We start from the raw sequence: 22034 nt of genomic DNA, 5'->3' as shown, positions 1-22034 counted from the left end.
GTTGAAAAGGCCATGATACAGTATTGTGACAGTTTTGGTCTCCAGATTTAAGAAACGATATATTGCTGTTGGAAGCTGTTTGAAAGAAATGTATAGAGTCATAAAATAAAATGGCATGGAAACAGGCCATTCGGCCCAAACTGGTCCATGCTTAACATGCTGCTCACTCAGCTAGATACAACTGTCCGCATTTGGTCCATATCCCTCTAAACCCTTCTCATCCTTGTACCTATCCAAATATTTTTTGAATGTTGTTGTTGTAACTGCCTCAAGCACTTTCTCTGCCAGCCTATTTGACACATGCTCCACTCTGTGTGTGAACAAGTTGCCCCTTGGCTGATTCCTGGGACTGAAGGGTGAATTATCAAGAATGGTTAAACAGAATTAGGCCTTCATTCAGAGATAGTAGGAACTGCCGATGCTGAAGAACCTGAGATACAAGGTGTAGAGCTGGAGGAACACAGCAGGCCAAGCAGCATCAGAGGAGAAGGAAGGCTGACGTTTCAGGCCTCTCTGATGAAGGGACTAGGCCCAAAATATCAGCTTTCCTGCTCCTAAGATGCCGCTTGGCCTGCTGTGTTCATCCAGCTCCACACTTTGTTGTTTCAGGCCCAGGCCCTTCTTCAGAAATGGTGGAGGGGAAGGGGATTCTGAAATAAATAGGGAGGGAGGGGAGAGGGGGAGGTGGATAGAAGATGGATAGAGGGGAAGATAGATGGAGAGGAGACAGACCGGTCAAATAGGCACTGATGGAGCCAGTAAAGGTGAGTGTAGATGGGGAGTTAGGGAGGAGATAGGTCAGTCCAGGGAGGACGGACAGGTCAAGGTGGCAGGATGAGGTTAGTCGGTTGGAGATGGGGGTGGGGCTTGAGATGGGAAGAGGGGATAGGTGGGAGGAAGGACAGGTTATGGAGGCATTGGGCTGCAAGGTTCCCAAGTGGAATATGAGTTGCTGTTCCTGCAACCTATGGGTGGCATCATTGTGGCACTGCAGGAGACCCAGGATGGACATGCTGTCTGAGGAATGGGAGGGGAAGTTAAAATGGTTCGCGACTGGGAGGTGCAGTTGTTTATTGTGAACCGAGCAGAGGTGTTCTGCAAAGTGGACCCCAAGCCTCTGCTTGGTTTCCTCGATGTAGTGGAGGCTACAACAGGAACAGCAGATGCAGTATACTACATTAGCAGATATGCAGGTGAACATCTGTTTGATGTGGAAAGTCTTCTTGGGGCCAGGGATGGGGTGAAGGAGGAGGTGTAGGGGCAAGTGTAGCAGATCAAAGAGGCGGGGTTAGAGGCAGTGAAGGTGAATGTAGATGGGGAGTTATGGGGGGATAGGTTGGTCCAGGCAAGACGGACAGGTCGGGGGGTGCGGGATGAGGTTAGTGGATAGGGGATGGGGACGGGGCTTGAGGTGGGAGGAATGATTAGGGAGGCAGGGACTAGTTGGGCTGGTTTTGGCATGTGGTTGGGGGGAGGGGAGATTTTGAAGCTTGTGAAATCCACATTGATACCATTGGGCTGCAGGGTTCCCAAGTGAAATATGAGTTGCTGTTCCTGTATCTTTTGGGTGGCATCATTGTGGCAATGCAGGAGGCCCAGGAGTGACATGTCATCCGAGGAGTCAGTGGCGGAGGGGGGGGAGAATTGAAATGGTTTGCGACTGGGAGTTGTAGCTGTTTATTGCGAACTGAGCGTTGGTGTTCCACAAAGCGGTCCCCAAACCTCCGTTTGGTTTCCCCAATGTAGAGGAGGCCACAACAGGAACAGCAGATGCAATATATAACAATGACAGATGTGCAGGTGAACATCTGTTTGATGTGGAAAGTCTTCCTAGGGCCTGGGATGGGGTTGAGGGAGGAGGTATAGGGGCAGGCGTAGCACCTACTTCAGTCGCAGGGAAAAGTGCCGGGTGTGGTGGGGTTGGAGGGGAGTGTGGAGCAGACAAGGGAGTCATGGAGAGAGTGGTCCCTCTGGAAGGCACATAAGGGTGGGGAGGGAAAAATGTCTTTGGTGGTGGGGTCGGATTGCAGATGGTGAAAGTGTCGGAGGATGATGTGTGGGATCCGGAGGTTTATAATTTTTTATTTCTAATGTTTTTATCCAGCCCATCAAGTCCATTCTGGCTTCCTGTAGAGCAATCTGGTCAGTACCCCTCTCCCATTCTCTCCCCATCTCCCTGCAACTTCATTTCCTTCAAATGCCCTTCTGTATCTATTTCCAAAACCTGTCATAGACCAGAGATAATGGGAACTGCAGATGCTGGAGATTCCAAGATAATAAAATGTGAGGCTGGACGAACACAGCAGGCCAAGCAGCATCTCAGGAGCACAAAAGCTGACGTTTCGGGCCTAGACCCTTCATCAGAGAGGGGGATGGGGGGAGGGAACTGGAATAAATAGGGAGAGAGGGGGAGGCGGACCGAAGATGGAGAGTAAAGAAGATAGGTGGAGAGGGTGTAGGTGGGGAGGTAGGGAGGGGATAGGTCAGTCCAGGGAAGACGGACAGGTCAAGGAGGTGGGATGAGGTTAGTAGGTAGCTGGGGGTGCGGCTTGGGGTGGGAGGAAGGGATGGGTGAGAGGAAGAACCGGTTAGGGAGGCAGAGACAGGTTGGACTGGTTTTGGGATGCAGTGGGTGGGGGGGAAGAGCTGGGCTGGTTGTGTGGTGCAGTGGGGGGAGGGGATGAACTGGGCTGGTTGAGGGATGCAGTGGGGGAAGGGGAGATTTTGAAACTGGTGAAGTCCACATTGATACCATATGGCTGCAGGGTTCCCAGGCGGAATATGAGTTGCTGTTCCTGCAACCTTCGGGTGGCATCATGGTGGCAGTGCAGGAGGCCCATGATGGACATGTCATCAAGAGAATGGGAGGGGGAGTGGAAATGGTTTGCGACTGGGAGGTGCAGTTGTTTGTTGCGAACTGAGCGGAGGTGTTCTGCAAAGCGGTCCCCAAGCCTCCGCTTGGTTTCCCCAATGTAGAGAAAGCCGCACCTCCTCCCTCACCCCCATCCCAGGCCCCAAGATGACATTCCACATTAAGCAGAGGTTCACCTGCACATCTGCCAATGTGGTATACTGCATCCACTGTACCCGGTGCGGCTTTCTCTACATTGGGGAAACCAAGCGGAGGCTTGGGGACCGCTTTGCAGAACACCTCCGCTCAGTTCGCAACAAACAACTGCACCTCCCAGTCGCAAACCATTTCCACTCCCCCTCCCATTCTCTTGATGACATGTCCATCATGGGCCTCCTGCACTGCCACCATGATGCCACCCGAAGGTTGCAGGAACAGCAACTCATATTCCGCCTGGGAACCCTGCAGCCATATGGTATCAATGTGGACTTCACCAGTTTCAAAATCTCCCCTTCCCCCACTGCATCCCTCAACCAGCCCAGTTCATCCCCTCCCCCCACTGCACCACACAACCAGCCCAGCTCTTCCCCCCCACCCACTGCATCCCAAAACCAGTCCAACCTGTCTCTGCCTCCCTAACCGGTTCTTCCTCTCACCCATCCCTTCCTCCCACCCCAAGCCGCACCCCCAGCTACCTACTAACCTCATCCCACCTCCTTGACCTGTCCGTCTTCCCTGGACTGACCTATCCCCTCCCTACCTCCCCACCTACACCCTCTCCACCTATCTTCTTTACTCTCCATCTTCGGTCCGCCTCCCCCTCTCTCCCTATTTATTCCAGTTCCCTCCCCCCATCCCCCTCTCTGATGAAGGGTCTAGGCCCGAAACGTCAGCTTTTGTGCTCCTGAGATGCTGCTTGGCCTGCTGTGTTCGTCCAGCCTCACATTTTATTATCCTGTCATAGACCATGTGTCCCAGGTCATTCCCACCTATGTAATACAGGTCTTCCTCACCATCCCGAGTCTCTTGCCCAGAATTTTCATTCTGTGTTACCCTGAGTCTTGGAAGCATCAGCTAATGGTGAGACATTTCATGCAGAAGGTAAGGAGACATGGGATAGGGGGAAATGTGGCAGATTGGATTCAGAATTGGCTGACCCTTACAAGTCCAAGGGTGGTACTAGACAGAAAATATTCAACATGGTGCTCAGTTATGAGTGGTGTACCACAAGGATCTGTTCTGGGTCCTCTTCTATTTGTGATTGTTGTAAATGATTTGGATGAAGGAGTGGAAGGGTAGATTAGTAAGTTCGAGGATGATACGAAGGTGGTTCAAGTTGTGGACAGGGCGGAGTGCTGTTCTAGGTTACAAAGGGACATTGATAGAATGCAGAGCTGGGCTGAGAAGTGGCAGATGGAGTTGAACCCTGAAAAGTGTGAGGTGATTCATTTTGGAAGGACAAACTTGAAAGCAGGATACAGGGTTAACAGAAAGATTCTTGGCAGGGTGGAGGAGCAGAGGGATCTTGGGGTTCATGTCCACAGTTCCATGAAAGCTGCCACCCAGGTAGATAGAGTTGTTAAGAAAGCGTGTGGTGTGTTAGCTTTCATTAATAGAGGGACTGAGTTCAAGAGCCGTGAAGTTATGGCCCAGCTATACAAAAGCCTGGTTTGGCTACATCTGGAGTATTGTGTTCAATTCTGGCTGCCTCATTACAGGAAACATGTGGAAGCATTGGAAAAGGTACGGAAGAGATTTACCAGGACGTTACCTGGAATGGAGGGAAGGTCTTATGAGGAAAGGTTGAGAGCGCTGGGGCTTTTCACTTTAGAATGACGGAGGATGAGAGTTGACATGACAGAGGTGTACGAAATGATCAGAGGTATAGATAGAGTAGACAGCCAGAGACATTTTCCTCGGGTGGAGGTAGCTATTACGAGGGGACATAGTTTTAAAGTGAGTGGAGGTAGATATCGGGGAGATGTCAGAGGTAGGTTCTTTAATCAGAGAGTGGTCAGGGCTTGGAATGCATTAACGGAGCGGGTAGTGGAGTTGGCCTCATTAGGGGAATTTAAGCGGCTATTAGATAGGCATATGGATGATAGAATAAGGTAGGGATGGAGGTCAGATAGATCTTAGGTTTAGGGTAAAAGGTTGGTACAACAGCGTGGGCCGAAGGACCTGTAACTGTGCTGTACTGTTCTTTGTTCTATTTCCTTGTCTGCCTTACCCAAACTAATCAGAATCTCCTACACCTCGATTGAATCTCCCTCACTGCTCCCTGCTCCAAGGAGATTCTCCAATCTCACCCGTTAACTGAAATCCCTCATCCCTGGAACCATTCTGGGAAATCTCTCTGCACCGTCTCAGAGGCCCTCATATCCAATCCAAACTGATTGGGGCCAGGAAGTGAATACAATTCTCTCGTTAGGGTCTAACCAGAATTTTAAATATTTAATCTCAGGCTATGCCCTGTAAAATATGGCCTAAATAAACACAGCTGCCATCTTAAAAGTTTTGCCTGGAAGGAATTGTTGAGATGACATAGACTGACTACTATCTGGAGGAATGATGCTTGGGACATGGCACTGCTGCTTGGCCTGTTCATAGTGTTTCTGGAGGTCAGCACATAGAACATAGAACATAGAACATAGAACATAGAACAGTACAGCACAGAACAGGCCCTTCAGCCCACAATGTTGTGCCGACCGTTGATCCTCATGTATGCACCCTCAAATTTCTGTGACCATATGCATGTCCAGCAGTCTCTTAAATGACCCCAATGACCTTGCTTCCACAACTGCTGCTGGCAACGCATTCCATGCTCTCACAACTCTCTGCGTAAAGAACCTGCCTCTGACATCCCCTCTATACTTTCCACCAACCAGCTTAAAACTATGACCCCTCGTGCTAGCCATTTCTGCCCTGGGAAATAGTCTCTGGCTATCAACTCTATCCATGCCTCTCATTATCTTGTATACCTCAATTAGGTCACCTCTCCTCCTCCTTTTCTCCAATGAAAAGAGACCGAGCTCAGTCAACCTCTCTTCATAAGATAAGCCCTCCAGTCCAGGCAGCATCCTGGTAAACCTCCTCTGAACCCTCTCCAAAGCATCCACATCTTTCCTATAATAGGGCGCCCAGAACTGGACGCAGTATTCCAAGTGCGGTCTAACCAAAGTTTTATAGAGCTGCAACAAGATCTCACGACTCTTAAACTCAATCCCCCTGTTAATGAAAGCCAAAACACCATATGCTTTCTTAACAACCCTGTCCACTTGGGTGGCCATTTTAAGGGATCTATGTATCTGCACACCAAGATCCCTCTGTTCCTCCACGCTGCCAAGAATCCTATCCTTAATCCTGTACTCAGCTTTCAAATTCGACCTTCCAAAATGCATCACCTCGCATTTATCCAGGTTGAACTCCATCTGCCACCTCTCAGCCCATCGCCGCATCCTGTCAATGTCCCGCTGCAGCCTACAACAGCCCTCTATACTGTCAACGACACCTCCGACCTTTGTGTCGTCTGCAAACTTGCTGACCCATCCTTCAATTCCCTCGTCCAAGTCATTAATAAAAATTACAAACAGTAGAGGCCCAAGGACAGAGCCCTGTGGAACCCCACTCACCACTGACTTCCAGGCAGAATATTTTCCTTCTACTACCACTCGCTGTCTTCTGTTGGCCAGCCAATTCTGTATCCAAGCAGCTAAGTTCCCCTGTATCCCATTCCTCCTGACCTTCTGAATAAGCCTTCCATGGGGAACCTTATCAAATGCCTTACTGAAGTCCATATACACCACATCCACAGCTCGACCCTCATCAACCTTTCTAGTCACATCCTCAAAAAACTCGATAAGGTTTGTAAGGCATGACCTACCCCTCACAATGTTGACATTCCTTCCGCTGGAGGACTGTGCAGAAATAATCAAATATGTGAATGTGGTGCTATGCATGCTGACAGACTTTTCAGTAAAGAGCCAGTCATTTAAACTGCAGTTTTCCCCTCACTATTTTATAAGAAATCACTGATAATGCTGCTTTGTCCTGAGGCTCAGCGTTGTTAGTTGGTCTCCAGAGGGCAAGGGGCTCCAGCATGGAGATCAGTCTGTCATGGAGAGCTTCAGCACAGGGAGGGTCAGGGAGAGAGTGAGGTACAGTTGGGTCAACAGTGTTGGATAGACGGGGGGAGGCAAGAGAGTCAGGGAAGTATCTAGCAACAGGGAGGGAGTGAGGGACAGGGAGGAAGCGAGGCATAGGGATTGAAGGATGAGGAGGGAGTTCGGGAAGGGGAGGGAGTTCGGGAAGGAGAGGGAGCAAGGGACGGACCAAGGGACAGAAAGGGAGGGAGGGAGATAGGGACGTGGAAGGAGGGACAGGGAGGGAGTGACGGATGGGGAGTGAGGGCTCCTTTCCCACCCCTGAGGGCTTCAGCACAGAGACCCTTCCCCCCAAGGGTGTCTAACACAGAGCTCCATTCCTGGGTGGGCTCCACACAGAAATCCCTTCTCCTTGGAGGCTCCAGCATGGAGCTCTGTCCCTCATTGGTACTACAGCACAGAGCTAGTTTCTTGCCCCTGGTGTGGCGAGGCGGGGGGTGGGGTGGGGGGAGGTAGGGTGGGGGGGATGGTGGGTAGTGGTGGTCGGGGCGTGGTTTGTTGCACGGAGCTTCAGGACAGAGCCCCTTCCCTGCGTGGGGTTCCAGCACAGAGCTCCGTTCCCTCATGGGGTCTCTAACACAAAACTCTGTGCCTCAGGTGACTCCAGTGCAGATTTCCAGTCTGAGATATCAGCATGGAAGGTCACATTAAGAATATTGATTTCATTTGGGAAGGTGTTGCCTAAGGCAGGAAGCTATCCTTGGGGAAGCTGACATGTAATGAACTTCTATATCATATAACAATGATGATGGTCCTCACTGAGTGCTGGGTTAGGAGCTCCTCGAGCTGCACAGTGTTTTCAGGGAGAGGGTCTTGATCTTTCCAATTCAGTGACTCTGCTACTTCCTCCAGCCATTCCTGTAGATGCTGCAAATCCTGCTGCTCCAAACGGAGAGACAACATTGCTGCTTTCACTCGATCTGCCTGGTAACGAGCCCAGCTCCTCACCTGAAACACCAACAAAGACACATAAGATTTTTAAAATTGTGGGCAAATGGAACTGTGATGAAATGAGGGGGATTATGGTGTACTGTAATGTCACTGGGCAGGAAATTCAAAGACCTTCAGGGAGCTGTTTACAATTTCCTCAAAGGCAGGACATTGAAGTTAACCTCAATTAATAAACCTGGAACATAAAGCTGGTCTCTGTAAAGGTGACGATGAAATTATTGTCAACATCATTGAAACCCATCTGAGTTAACAATGTTAACAAAGTGTGGAGCTGGATGAACACAGCAGGCCAAGCAGCATCTTAGGAGCACAAGAGCTGATGTGAAGTTTCTAGGCCCGAATCGTCAGCTTTTGTGCTCCTAAGATGCTGCTGGGCCTGCTGTGTTCATCCAGCTCCACACTCTGTTATCTTGGATTCTCCAGCATCTGCAGTTCCCATTAACAATGCTTCCACACTGTAGGGATTCTATGGTCCTGACATTCAGTATGATCCTGGCTGATTGAACATTTTAGATAACAAAGTGTGGAGCTGGATGAACACAGCAGGCCAAGCAGCATCCCAGGAGCACAAAAGCTGACGTTTCGGACCTAGGTCCTTCATCAGAAATGGGGTTGAGGAGAAGGATCTGAAATAAATAGGGAGAGAGGGGGAGGTGGATCGAAGGTGGATAGAGGAGAAGATAGGTGGCGAGGAGAGTATGGGTGGGGAGGTAGGGGGGGGATAGGTCAGTCCGGGGAGGACGGACAGGTCAAGGGGGTGGGATGAGGTCAGTAGGTAGAAAATGGAGGTGCGGGTTGAGGTGGGAGGAGGGGATAGGTGTGAGGAAGAACAGGTTAGGGAGGTGGGGACGAGCTGGGCTGGTTTTGGGATGCAGTGGGGGGAGGGAACGAGCTGGGCTGGTTTTGGGATGCAGGGGGGGGGTGGGGACGAGTTGGGCTGGTTTTGGGATGCAGGGGGGGGTGGGGACGAGTTGGACTGGTTTTGGGATGCAGTGGGGGTAGGGGAGATTTTGAAGCTTGTGAAATCCACATTGATACCAAGGGTTATCTCGGATTCTCCGGCATCTGCAGTTGCCATTATCTCTGACTGAACATTTTGATGCCTTTTTCTAAGTTAACAATGTTGTTTAGGGAAGGACACCCACCATCTACCAGTGAGCCATAGGAGCTCAGTCTTTGATTATGGTTAAAGTTGGAGATTCATAGACTTCTGCTTATCTTGTACATCCTGGCATGACGACGGGGGTGAGAAAAAGGCATCAAAATGTTCAGTCAGAGATAATGGCAACTGCAGATGCAGGAGAATCCGAGATAACCCTTGGTATCAATGTGGATTTCACAAGCTTCAAAATCTCCCCTACCCCCACTGCATCCCAAAACCAGTCCAACTCGTCCCCACCGCCCCCTGCATCCCAAAACCAGCCCAGCTCGTTCCCTCCCCCCACTGCATCCCAAAACCAGTGCAGCTCGTCCCCACCTCCCTAAACTGTCCTTCATCTTACCTATCCCCTCCTCCCACCTCAACCCGCACCTCCATTTTCTACCTACTGACCTCATCCCACCCCCTTGACCTGTCCGTCCTCCCCGGACTGACCTATCCCCTCCCTACCTCCCCACCCATACTCTCCTCGCCACCTATCTTCTCCTCTATCCACCTTCGATCCACCTCCCCCTCTCTCCCTATTTATTTCAGATCCTTCTCCTCAACCCCATTTCTGATGAAGGATCTAGGTCCGAAACGTCAGCTTTTGTGCTCCTGGGATGCTGCTTGGCCTGCTGTGTTCATCCAGCTCCACACTTTGTTATCTAAAATGTTCAATCAGCCAGGATCATACTGAATGTCAGAACCATAGAATCCCTAGAGTGTGGAAGCAGGCCACTCAGCCCATTGACTCCATACTGACCCTCGAGAGAACATCCCAACCCCATACCCTATCCCTCCAACTCTGCATTTCCCATGGCCAATCCACCTAACCTGCACATCCCTGGACTCCATGGGCAACTTCCCATGGCCAATCCACCCTAACCTATATATCTTTGGACTGTGGGAGGAAATGGGAGCATCTGGAGGAAACTCACACAGATGCAGGGAGAATAAAGAAACTCCACACAAACAGTTGCCCTAGAGTGGAATCAAGCCTGGGTCCCCAAAGCTGTGAGGCAGCAGAGCTAACCACTGAGCCACCGTGCTGCCCAAATTTTGTAGCTAGTACACACTGCTGCTACTGAGCGTCGGTGGTGGAGGGAGTGGGATGTTGGTGGATGTGGTGCCAATCATGCGGCTGCTTTGTCCTGGAGTGTTGTTGGGGCTGCACCCATCCAGGCAAGTGGGGAGAGTCCATCACTCCTGATTTGTGCCCTGTAGATGGTGGACAGGTTTTGGGGAGTCGGGAGGTGAGTTACTCGACACAGTATTCCCAGCTTCTGGCCTGCTCTCTTAGCTGCTGTGTTTATTTGGTTAGAAGCATTTTTTGTTTTAAGTACAGATTCCAGAATCTGCAGTAATTTGTTCTGGCATTTATTTGGTGGGTCTAGTTGAGTTTCTGGTTAATGGTAACCCCTCAGATGTTGATGGTGGGAAATTCAGTGATGGTAACACCATTGAATGTCAAGAGACAGTGATAAGATTGCCTCTTATTGGAGTTAATGGGAACTGCAGATGCTGGAGAATCTGAGACGACAAAGTGTGTGGCTGGATGAACACAGCAGGAGAAGTAGCATCTTAGGAGCACAAAAGCTGACATTTCTGGCCTAGACCCTTCATCAGAAATGGTTAGCTTTTGTGCTCCTAAGATGCTACTTCTCCTGCTGCGTTCATCCAGCCCCACACTTTGTTGTCTCTTATTGGTGATGGTCATTGCCTGGTGTTTGTGGGGTGTGAAGGTCACTTGCCACTTGTCAGCCTAAGCCTGGATATTGTCCAGATTTTGTTGCATTTGAACACGGGCTGCTTCAGTATCTGAGGAGATCTTCTATAGTGATGTCTTAGAGGGTTATGGAGTGTGGGCAGGAAAGTGGAGTTGAGGCTGAGATGAAATCAGCCATGACCATATTAAATGACAGAGCAGGCTTAATGAGCTGAATGGTCTCCTCTCACTCCTAGTTCTTAAAGTTGTTTGGTTTGAGGGTCTCTGACAAGGGAAAGTGCTGAAATGTGTGGGGGCTCTGGAGAAACTAAATCTCGCACCATGCTTCAGACTCACCTCCTCCCATCGTGTTTGCACCATGTCGATGCAGGATTGGATAATGCCGACTGATTCTGGATCACAGGAAGTCAGGATCTCATTCCCAAGAGTGATAATAGAGTCCAGAGCCATGCACTCACACTCCAGACTGTCGACAGCTTCCTGAAACAAGAATCAGGAACATTAGTCATGGAAGCAGAGTCATTAGTGACATTTAAGCGACTGCTGGACGTGCACATGGACAGCAGTGAATTGAGGGGAATGTAGGTTAGGTTATTTTATTTTTGTATTAGGATTATTCCACGGCACAACATCGTGGGCCGAAGGGCCTGTACTGTGCTGTACTTTTCTATGTTCAGCTCCCAGCATTCTGCTCACCCTCTGCCTCCCTATCCCCTCTCCCCTTGGCTTCTGACCCTTTTCTAACTCTCCCCTCACTCTACACCTACCTCTCCCCTCACTATCTGTCTCTAAGCCCATGAACCCTCTGCCAGCCTCCCTCCCTCCCTCCTCGCCCACCCTCTGCCAGCCTCCCTCCCTCCATCCCTGCCCACCCTCTGCCAGCCTCCCTCACCTTTGCCTTTTCACCTCATCCAAATTCTTTCTCCTTCCTGAGATAGTAAGAATTGCCAGTGCTGGAATCAGAGATAACAGTGTGGAGCTGGAGGAACATGAAGCCAGGCAGCATCAGAGGAACAGAAAAGCTGATGTTTCAGGTCAGGACCCTTCTTCAGGACTGGTGAGAGGGAAAGGAGCTGGGAAATAAATAAATAGAGAGAGGGTTGGGCCTGGGAAGTTAGGAAGGTTGGTGATAGGTGGATGCAGGTAGGGGTTAGTGGAGATTGGTCTGTGAGGTGGGAGGAGCAGATAGGTGAGGGAGAGAGTGGACAGGTTGTGTCGTCAAGGACGTATACTGTATCCATTGTACCCGGTGTGGCTTCCTCTACATTGGGGAAAACAAGCGGAGGCTTGGGGACCGCTTTGCAGAACACCTCCGCTCAGTTCGCAACAAACAACTGCACCTCCCAGTCGCGAACCATTTTAACTCCCCCTCCCATTCCTCAGATGACATGTCCATTCTGGGCCTCCTGTAGTGCCACAAGGATGCCACCTGAAGTTTGCGGGAACAGCAACTCATTTTCCGGTTGGGAACCGTGCAGCCCAATGATATCAATGTGGACTTCACAAGCTTCAAAATCTCCCCTTCCCCCACCGCATCCCAAAACCAGCCCAGCCTGTCCCCGCCTCCCTAACCTGTTCTTCCTCTCACCTGTCCCCTCCTCCCACCTCAAACTGCACCTCCATTTTCCACCTACTAGCCTCATCCCACCTCCTTGACCTGTCCGCCCTCCCTGGACTGACCTACCCCCTCCCTACCTCCCCACCTATACTCTCCTCTCCACCTATCTTCTTTTCTCTCCATCTTCGGTCCGCCTCCCCCTCTCTCCCTATTTATTCCAGTTCCCTCTTCCCATCCCCCTCTCTGATGAATGGTCTAGGCCCAAACCGTCAGCTTTTGTGCTCCTGAGATGCTGCTGGGCCTGCTGTGTTCATCCAGCTTCACACTTTGTTATCTTGGATTCTCCAGCATCTGCAGTTCCCATTACCTCTGATATAACCTGTCCATCATCTCTCCCAGCTATCCACTCCTCCCACCTCACTGACCAATCCCCACCACTCCCTACCTGCGCTCACCTATCACCATCCCACCCACCTTCTCCACCCCACCCCTCCCCTCTCTATTTATTTCTGAGCTCCCTTCTCCATCCCCACCATTCTGAAGAAGGGTTCCAACCTGAATCGTTGATTTTCCTGCTCCTCTGTTGCTGCCTGGCCTGCTGAGTTCCTCCAGCTCCACATTGTGTTACCTCTTTCTCCTTCCTGCCCTGTTGTCTCCGTCTCTAACCTTATCCCACCTGTCAATCTGACTCACCTGGTGACGTTGCTCAAATTCCAGCAGATCCTGCTCTTCCTCAGGGATGAGTCCAGCTGATAGTTTCCTCTCAGTCTGTGTGAGGCGACCCAGGAAATTCTGAACCAAAGACTGAAAGTGTTCAGCCTGACAGTAGAGAATGTGGATTCAGTTTCTTGGAGAACAACTGGTCAAGGCTTGGCAAACACTATAAATAGAGCATGGCTGTGTGCCTGGGTCTCGCAGTCGTCAAGAGTGGAGACTGTACCAGTCTGTCATTGTACCTCACCCTCTATAGCAGAGGCTCTGTGTTCAAATCTCAATCTGTCCACGAATATGACATGAGACTGTTTTGCCGGATACAAAATAACCCATTAAACCCCTCTCCACCTCCTGTCATTCTCCAAACCATGAGATACAAACCAGCAAACAATTCACTGTCCCCTCTAGTACTGGGCCCATTTCAAAGTGAACAGATCTGTCATAGCATTATGAATATGTCACATCCTAGCAGATCCAACAATATCGAACAGCACAAGGTAACAAAGAGCAGATTCATCAGGTATGTGCATTCCTGTCTGCCATCAGGCAGAAAGGTAACTTCACCTCCAAAAGCTTTGATTTCAAATAAACTTGTGCAACTATAACCTGGTGTGGTGTGACTTCTGATGACATCCTCCTTGAAGAGAGGTACAAAAAATCTACAACAGAATTCAAGTCCATTAGGGCATCTGATGCATATTTTTGCCCAACATTGTGCAAATGATCCCCCTCAGTTTCCATCTTACACAGACAGGAACATTAGCTCCTCAAGGTTTATGGTCAGCACAACATTGTGGGCTGAAGGGCCTGTTCTGTGCTGTACTGTTCTATGTTCTATGTTCTATGTTCTATGTTACAGTTGTTAACATGTGATAAGGTGATGGTGTAATAAGGTGCTGTATTGATACCATGTTCCTACCTGACACAGTGCAGCTTCAAGCAGAGACTGCTTTGATACAGAAACCTGGCACACTTGCTCCCACTGTTTGCTTAGTTCTTCCATCTGAGCTTTCAGCCAGACACAGTTGATGCCTGTGTTTTTGTTCAGCTCCCTGAAGGCACGTTTCAGAGCCTTCACACAACTGGCCCGTTTACCCAACTCTTTCTGAAAGACCTGCAGATGAGCCAATCAGAGAGACAGACAGAATTGATTGAAAGACAGTTGTTTAACAGCCTGAGGACAGTCTTAATATTCACATCACCCACCTCGCCCTTCGCTACAAAGCATGAGAGAAACTCTGATAGAAATAAAAGTAATTTTATAGATATTAGCTACAAAGCATGGGAGAAACTTGAATAGAAATAAAAGTAATGTTCGATTCCTAAATGACTCAAAGATAACAAAGTGTGGAGCTAGATGAACACAGCAGGCCAAACAGCATCTCAGGAGCACAAAAGCTGACGTTTCGGGCCTAGACCCTTCATCAGACCGAAACGTCAGCTTTTGTGCTCCTGAGATGCTGCTTGGCCTGCTGTGTTCATCCAGCTTCACACCTTTGTTATCTTGGATTCTCCAGCATCTGCAGTCCCCATTATCTCCTAAATGAATCAATTGGCTTTGGCTGAAATGATTGCTGGGTCGGAGAGACTTGGTGGCACATGAACTGACATTTTGAAATTCTGCCAGTGATTTCAGGCAAAGGAATGAAGTGGCAATGTTGATCAGGCCTTGGGATTCCTGGAGGCTTCCACATGGTAGTTTACAAATGCTGATCATTTTTAAAAGGTTTAAGATAAAATTCTACTTCAAGGATAAGTCAGTGGCATAGGGAAATGTTTTTATTCACTCCTGGGACATGGATGTCTCTGGCTGTGCCTCGTACTTATTGCCTGTTCCTAGTGGCCCATTGAAACGGTGGGGGTGAGCTGCCTTCTTCAACTGCTGCAGTCAATGTGCTGGAGATGGACCCACACCATCCTGAGGGAGGGAATTCCTGGATTTTGACCCAGCAACACTGAAGGAATGGTAGCGGCATGGTGGGAGGAGTCTGTCAATACAACGTGGTGAGCAGCAGTGTGCATTTGAATGTGACCGCAGCTACTACAGTGAGGAGTTAAGCCTGTAGAGAAGAGGCTTTGTTGATCAGTTCCTTGGGGAGGGGGATGTGAGACAGATTGGATAGGGAGAGGGAGAAAATGTGTTGGAGGCAGAGTTGAGGGATGGTGTGGGGGAGTTGGGAGAGGGGCTAAGTGTGTGGGGGAGGGGGTGTTGGAGAAGTGGTGGTGTATGAGTATTGGACCAGATATATGGGTGAGGGGGCAGAGGTGGGTTGTGGCTGTGTGAGCAGGAGTGAGGGTAGGGGCAGGTGGGTGAGGTGAATCTGGTTGATGGATTCAGGAAGCACCAGGCACATCATGAGTATACAAAAGCACAGTTCAGGGAACACAGTTTGTCGGAGTTGGACATTAGGATTGGAGGGGACTCCTGAGAGCTGTTTCTGGGGGATTTGAATTTGTGATGGGTCAGCTCCATGCGATTGCCAAAGCCCACAGTGTCTCTGAGATTGGACAGTGAGCTCCATTGACTAACTGTGTGGAGGGACACGGCGTGCAACAAAGACATGAAGCAAGATTGTAGATGATAACACCACGATCAGTTCTTTACTTTGTGGTTCTCAATGAAGTTTTTGACAGATTGGAGGTGGCCATTCACTCGGGCCTGCTCATTCAGCGTGGCCTCTGCCCTGTACAACCAGTCCAACATCATCTGCAGAGATTCAGTCAATCTACCCGAAATCAGTAAAACTTCTTCAATCGTGGACTGCCTGTAAAACAGGAAAATACCATCAGCAATCACTGAATGCAACCTGCCACAGGGCCACTGTCGGACGGTCAGTGCTGAGGCAGCGGGCACTGTCGGAGGGTCAGTGCTGAGGCAGCGGGCACTGTCGGAGGGTCAGTGCTGATGGAGCGCCGCACTGTCGGAGGGTCAGCGCTGAGGGAGTGCCGCACTGTCGGAGGGTCAGCGCTGAGGGAGCGCTGCACTGTCGGAGGGTCAGTGCTGAGGGAGCGCCGCACTGTCGGAGGGTCAGCGCTGAGGGAGTGCCGCACTGTCGGAGGATCAGCGCTGAGGGAGCGCTGCGCTGTCGGAGGGTCAGTGCTGAGGGAGCGCCGCACTGTCGGAGGGTCAGTGCTGAGGGAGCGCCGCACTGTCGGAGGATCAATCCTGAGGGAGTGCTGCACTGTCGGAAGGTCAGTGCTGAGGGAGCACCGCACTGTCGGAGGGTCAGCGCTGAGGGAGCGCTGCGCTGTCGGAGGGTCAGTGCTGAGGGAGCGGGCACTGTCGGAGGGTCAGCGCTGAGGGAGCGCTGCACTGTCGGAGGGTCAGTGCTGAGGGAGCGCCGCACTGTCGGAGGGTCAGCGCTGAGGGAGTGCCGCACTGTCAGAGGATCAGCGCTGAGGGAGCGCTGCGCTGTCGGAGGGTCAGTGCTGAGGGAGCAGGCACTGTCGGAGGGTCAGTGCTGAGGGAGCGCCGCACTGTCGGAGGGTCAGTGCTGAGGGAGCGCCGCACTGTCGGAGGATCAATCCTGAGGGAGTGCTGCACTGTCGGAAGGTCAGTGCTGAGGGAGCACCGCACTGTCGGAGGGCCATTGCTAGGGGAGTGCCGCACTGTCGGAGGGTCAGTGCTGAGGGAGCGCCGCACTGTCGTAGGGTAGGTGTTGAGGGAGAGGGCACTGTCGGAGGGTCAGTGCTAAGGGACTATAATACTTTAGGAGGATCAGCATGAGTCAGCGTTGAAGGTCATGTGTCTGTTGAAAGGCACTGGAGACAATATTCATCCCGAATCAAGAGAATTGAAATCATTGTCATAACTAAAAAAGACACAATATTTTCATCATGGATACAGAAGTTTCAAACAAAAAGGTCCCTCTTGTTTGTTATACTTCTTTTATTCTGACATGGGGCATAGGCATCACTGACTGGGCCAGAATTTATTGCCCATCCTTAGTTGCTCTGGAACCTGTTTCGGTTTGTTTGAGAGAGTGGGGGACTTCTGGGAACCTCATTTCAAATCCTACCCATTAAGACTCTCATGGTGACCATGACACCATTGTGGAATGTCAGGGAAAACCCAACTGGGACATTAATATCTTTTAGGGAAGGAAACTGCCATTCTTACCTGGACGACCTGTGACATGAAGGGGTGACTACGAAAGTAGATGAGACCATTGTGGTAGATGCTATCTACGTGGACTTTAGCAAGGCCTTTGACAAGCTACTGCATGGTAGTTTGTGGAGTAAGGTTAATTCTCACAGCATCCAGGGAGAGCTAGCCAAATGCTTGATGGTAGAAGACAGAGGGTAATGGTAGAGGTTTGCTTTGCAAACAGGAGGCCTGTGCGCAGCAGTGTGCCACAGAGGGTTGGTGCTGGGTTCACTGTTATTCATCATTTATATAAATGATACAGAAAAGAATTTAGGAAATATGATTAGTAAGCTTGCGGGTAACACCAAGATTGGTGGTATAGTGGGCCATGAAGAAGGTTTTCTGGGAATACAGCAAGATCTTGACCAATCGGGCCAGTGGGCTGAGGAATGGCAGACAGAGTTTAATGTAGATAAATGGAAGTTGTTGCGTTTTGGTAAGACAAACCATGGTGTGACCTAGTGAATGATAGCACCCAGGGAAGTGTTAGAGAACAAAGAAATTGAAAAGTACAAGTTCATAGCTCCTCAAAAGTGGAGTCATAGTTGGACAGTGTGAGAAAGAAGTTTTTTGGTAGCGGCGATAATGGGAACTGCAGATGCTGGAGAATCCAAGATAATAAAGTGTGAGGCTGGATGAACACAGCAGGCCCAGCAGCATCTCAGGAGCACAAAAGCTGACGTTTCGGGCCTAGACCCTTCATCAGAGACGGGGATGGAGTGAGGGTTCTGAAATAAATAGGGAGAGAGGGGGAGGCGGACCGAAGATGGAGAGAAAAGAAGATAGGTGGAGAGGAGAGTATAGGTGGGGAGGTAGGGAGGGGATAGGTCAATCCAGGGAAAACGGACAGGTCAAGGAGGTGGGATGAGGTTAGTAGGTAGGAAATGGAGGTGCGGCTCGGGGTGGGAGGAAGGGACGGGTGAGAGGAAGAACAGGTTAGGGAGGCAGAGACAGGCTGGGCTGGTTTTGGGATGCAGTAGGGGGAGGGGAGGAGCTGGGCTGGTTGTGTGGTGCAGTGGGGGGAGGGGACAAACTGGGCTGGTTTTGGGATGCAGTGGGGGAAGGGGAGATTTTGAAGCTGGTGAAGTCCACATTGATACCATTGGGCTGCAGGGTTCCCAACCGGAATACGAGTTGCTGTTCCTGCAACCTTCGGGTGGCATCATTATGGCACTGCAGGAGGCCCATGATGGACATGTCATCTAAAGAATGGGAGGGGGAGTTGAAATAGTTCGCGACTGGGAGGTGCAGTTGTTTATTATGGAAAGTCATCTTGGGGCCTGGGATAGGGGTGATGGAGGTGGTGTGGGGGCAAGTGTAGCATTTCCTGCGGTTGCAGGGGAAGATGCTGGGTGTGGTGGGGTTGGAGGGCAGTGTGGAGCGAACAAGGGAGTCACGGAGAGAGTGGTCTCTCTATGGAAAGTCATCTTGGGGCCTGTGATAGGGGTGAGGGAGGAGGTGTGTTCTTGGGGCCTGGGTAAGGGTGAGGGAGGAGGTGTGTTGTAAACAACCGCACCTCCCAGTCGCGAACCATCCACTGCAGTTTCCTTCCCCATCCTATGCTCCCTAAATCTTGTCTAATCTCATCGTAATTGCCTTTCCCCCAGCTATAACTCTTGCCCAGTGGTATACACCTATCCCTTTCCATCACTAAAGTAAACATAACAGAATTGTGATCGCTGTCACCAAAGTGCTCACCTACTTCCAAATCTAACACCTGGCCTTATGAATAAAGGCTGGGGGACTTGGGTCTGTTCTCATTGGAGAGAAGGAGGCTAGGAGGAGATTTAATAGAGACATACAAGATGAAACTACAGGGGATGGGCACATTAGAAATGTGGAGCTTATTCAAGGAAAAGCTCCTGTGTGTCCTAGATAAGTATGTACCTTTCAGGCAGGGAGGAAGCTGTAGAGCGCAGGAGCCATGGTTTACGAAGGAAGTGGAATCTCTGGTCAAGAGGAAGAAGAAGGCTTATGTTAGGATGAGAGGTGAAGGCTCAGTTAGGGCGCTTGAGGGCTACGAGGTAGCCAGGAAAGACCTAAAGAGAGAGCTCAGAAGAGCCAGGAGGAGACATGAGAAGTTGTTGGCAGATAAGATCAGGGTAAACCCTAAGGCTTTCTATAGGTATTTAAGGAATAAAAGAATGACAAAAGTAAGATTAGAGCCAATCAAGGATAGTAGTGGTAAGTTGTGAGTGGAGTCAGATGAGATAGGGGAAGCACTAAATGAATATTTTTCAACAGTATTCACTCAAGAAAACGACAATGTTGTTGAGGAAAATACTGAGATACAGGCTACTAGACTAGGTGGGATTGAGGTTCACAAGGAAGAGGTATTAGAAATCCTTCAGAGGGTGAAGATAGATAAGTCCCCTGGGCCGGATGGGATTTATCCTAGGATCCTCTGGGAAGCCAGGGAGGAGATTGCCGAGCCTTTGGCATTGATCTTTAACCCGTCACTGTCTATAGGAATAGTGTCAGATGACTGGAGGATAGCAAATGTGGTTCCCCTGTTCAAGAAGGGGAGTAGAGACAACCCTGGTAATTATAGACCAGTGAGCCTTACCTCAGTTGTTGGTAAAGTGTTGGAAAAGGTTATAAGGGATAGGATTTATAATCATCTAGAAAAGAATAAATTGATTAGGGATAGTCAGCACGGTTTTGTGAAGGGAAGGTTGTGCCTCACAAACCTTATTGAGGTCTTTGAGAAGGTGACCAAACAGGTAGGTGAGAGTAAACCGGTTGATGTGGTGTATATAGATTTCAGCAAGGTGTTCGATAAGGTTCCCCACAGTAGGCTATTGTACAAAATGCGGAGGAATGGAATTGTGGGAGATATAGCAGTTTGGATCGGAAATTGGCTTGCTGAAAGAAGACAGAGGGTGGTAGTTGATGGGAAATGTTCATCCTGGAGACCAGTTGCGAGTGGTGTATGGCAAGGGTTGGTATTGGGTCCACTGTTGTTTGTCATTTTTATAAATGACCTCGATGAGGGCGTAGAAGGATGGGTTAGTAAATTTGCAGACGACACTAAGGTCGGTGGAGTTGTGGACAGTGCCGAAGGATGCTGTAGGTTGCAGAGAGACATAGATAAGCTGCAGAGCTGGGCTCAGAGGTGGAAAATGGAGTTTAATGCAGACAAGTTTGAGGTGTTGCACTTTGGTAGGAGTAACCGGAAGGCAAAGTACAGGGCTAATGGTAAGATTCTTAGTAGTGTAGATGAGCAGAGAGATCTCGGTGTCCATGTACACACATCCTTGAAAGTTGCCACCCAGGTTGACAAGGCTGTTAAGAACGCATATAGTGTTTTAGCTTTTATGGATAGAGGGATCGAGTTCCGGAACCAAGAAGTTATGCTGCAGCTGTACAAAACTCTGGTGCGGCCGCACTTGGAGTATTGTGTACAGTTCTGGTCACTGCATTATAAGAAGGATGTGGAAGCTTTGAAAAGGGTGCAGAGGAGATTTACTAGGATGTTGCCTGGTTTGGAGGGAAGGTCTTACAAGGAAAGGGTGAGGGACTTGAGGCTGTTTTCATTTGAGAGAATAAGGTTGAGAGGTGACTTAATTGAGACATATAAAATAATCAGAGGGTTAGATAGGGTGGATAGGGAGAGCTTTTTTCCTCGGATGGTGACGGCGAGCACGAGGGGGCATAGCTTTAAATTGAGGGGTGAAAGATATAGGACAGATGTCAGAGGTAGTTTCTTTACTCAGAGAGTAGTAAGGGAATGAAACGCTTTGCTTGCAACGGTAGTAGATTCGCCAACTTTAGGTATATTTAAGTCGTCATTGGACAAGCTGCCTGGACTGGAGGGCTTATCTTATGAAGAGCGGTTGACTGAGCTCGGACTTTTTTCATTGGAGAAAAGGAGGAGGAGAGGGGGCCTAATTGAGGTATACAAGATAATGAGAGGCATAGATAGAGTTGATAGTCAGAGACTATTTCCCAGGACTGAAATGGCTAACACGAGGGGTCATAGTTTTAAGCTGGTTGGAGGAAAGTATAGAGGGGATGTCAGAGGCGGGTTCTTTACACAGAGAGTTGTGAGAGCATGGAATGTGTTGCCAGCAGCAGTTGTGGAAGCAAGGTCATTGGGGTCATTTAAGAGACTGCTGGACATGCATATGGTCACAGAAATTTGAGGGTGCATACATGAGGATCAATGGTCGGCACAACATCGTGGGCTGAAGGGCCTGTTCTGTGCTGTACTGTTCTATGTTCAATGTTCTATGTAAGCATATGGACGTACATGGAATAGTGTAGGTTAGATGGGCTTGAGATCGGTATGACAGGTCGGCACAACATTGAGGGTCGAAGGGCCTGTATTGTGCTGTAATGTTCTATGTTCTATGTTCTAGATTAGAGGATTAGATCGGGTGGACAGTGTGAGTCTTTTTCCTCGGATTGTATGATGGGGCATAGCTACAAATTGAGGGGTGATAGATTTAAGACAGATGTCAGGGGCAGGTTCTTTACTCAGAGAATGGTAAGGGTGTGGAATGCCCTGCCTGCTAATGTAGTTAACTCAGCCACATTAGGGGCATTTAAACAGTCCTTGGATAAGCATATGGATAATGATGGGATAGTGTAGGGGGAGGTACTTAGATTAGTTCACAGGTCGGCGCAACATCGAGGGCTGAAAGGCCGGTTCTGCGCTGTATTGTTCAATGTTCTATGTTCTATACATCTTCGATTCGCCTCCCCCTCTCTCCCTGTTTATTTCAGAACCCTCTCCCCATCCCCCTTTTCTGATGAAGGAACATCAGCTTTTGTGCTCCTC

General features: G+C 49.7%; 1 protein-coding gene across 1 annotated transcript in view; it reads right to left on the bottom strand.

Annotated features, from left to right (window-relative positions):
- The window catches only part of macf1b (microtubule actin crosslinking factor 1b), a 271098-nt gene that overhangs the window by 64409 nt on the left and 184655 nt on the right, over nucleotides 1-22034 (bottom strand). Inside the window, exons 15-19 of the mRNA XM_059641183.1 lie at nucleotides 15710-15869; nucleotides 14024-14218; nucleotides 13084-13209; nucleotides 11169-11312; nucleotides 7774-7962 (exon numbers count right to left, since the gene is read on the bottom strand). Of these exons, the coding sequence (XP_059497166.1) occupies nucleotides 7774-7962; nucleotides 11169-11312; nucleotides 13084-13209; nucleotides 14024-14218; nucleotides 15710-15869 (814 nt within the window). The remainder of the gene's footprint in view (nucleotides 1-7773; nucleotides 7963-11168; nucleotides 11313-13083; nucleotides 13210-14023; nucleotides 14219-15709; nucleotides 15870-22034) is intronic.

Source organism: Stegostoma tigrinum, chromosome 2 (assembly GCF_030684315.1).
Source record: "Stegostoma tigrinum isolate sSteTig4 chromosome 2, sSteTig4.hap1, whole genome shotgun sequence".
Classification (NCBI taxonomy): Eukaryota; Metazoa; Chordata; class Chondrichthyes; order Orectolobiformes; family Stegostomatidae; genus Stegostoma; species Stegostoma tigrinum.
The sequence above is the reverse complement of the archived record's forward strand: the minus strand, read 5'-3'. Positions and strand labels throughout refer to the sequence as shown.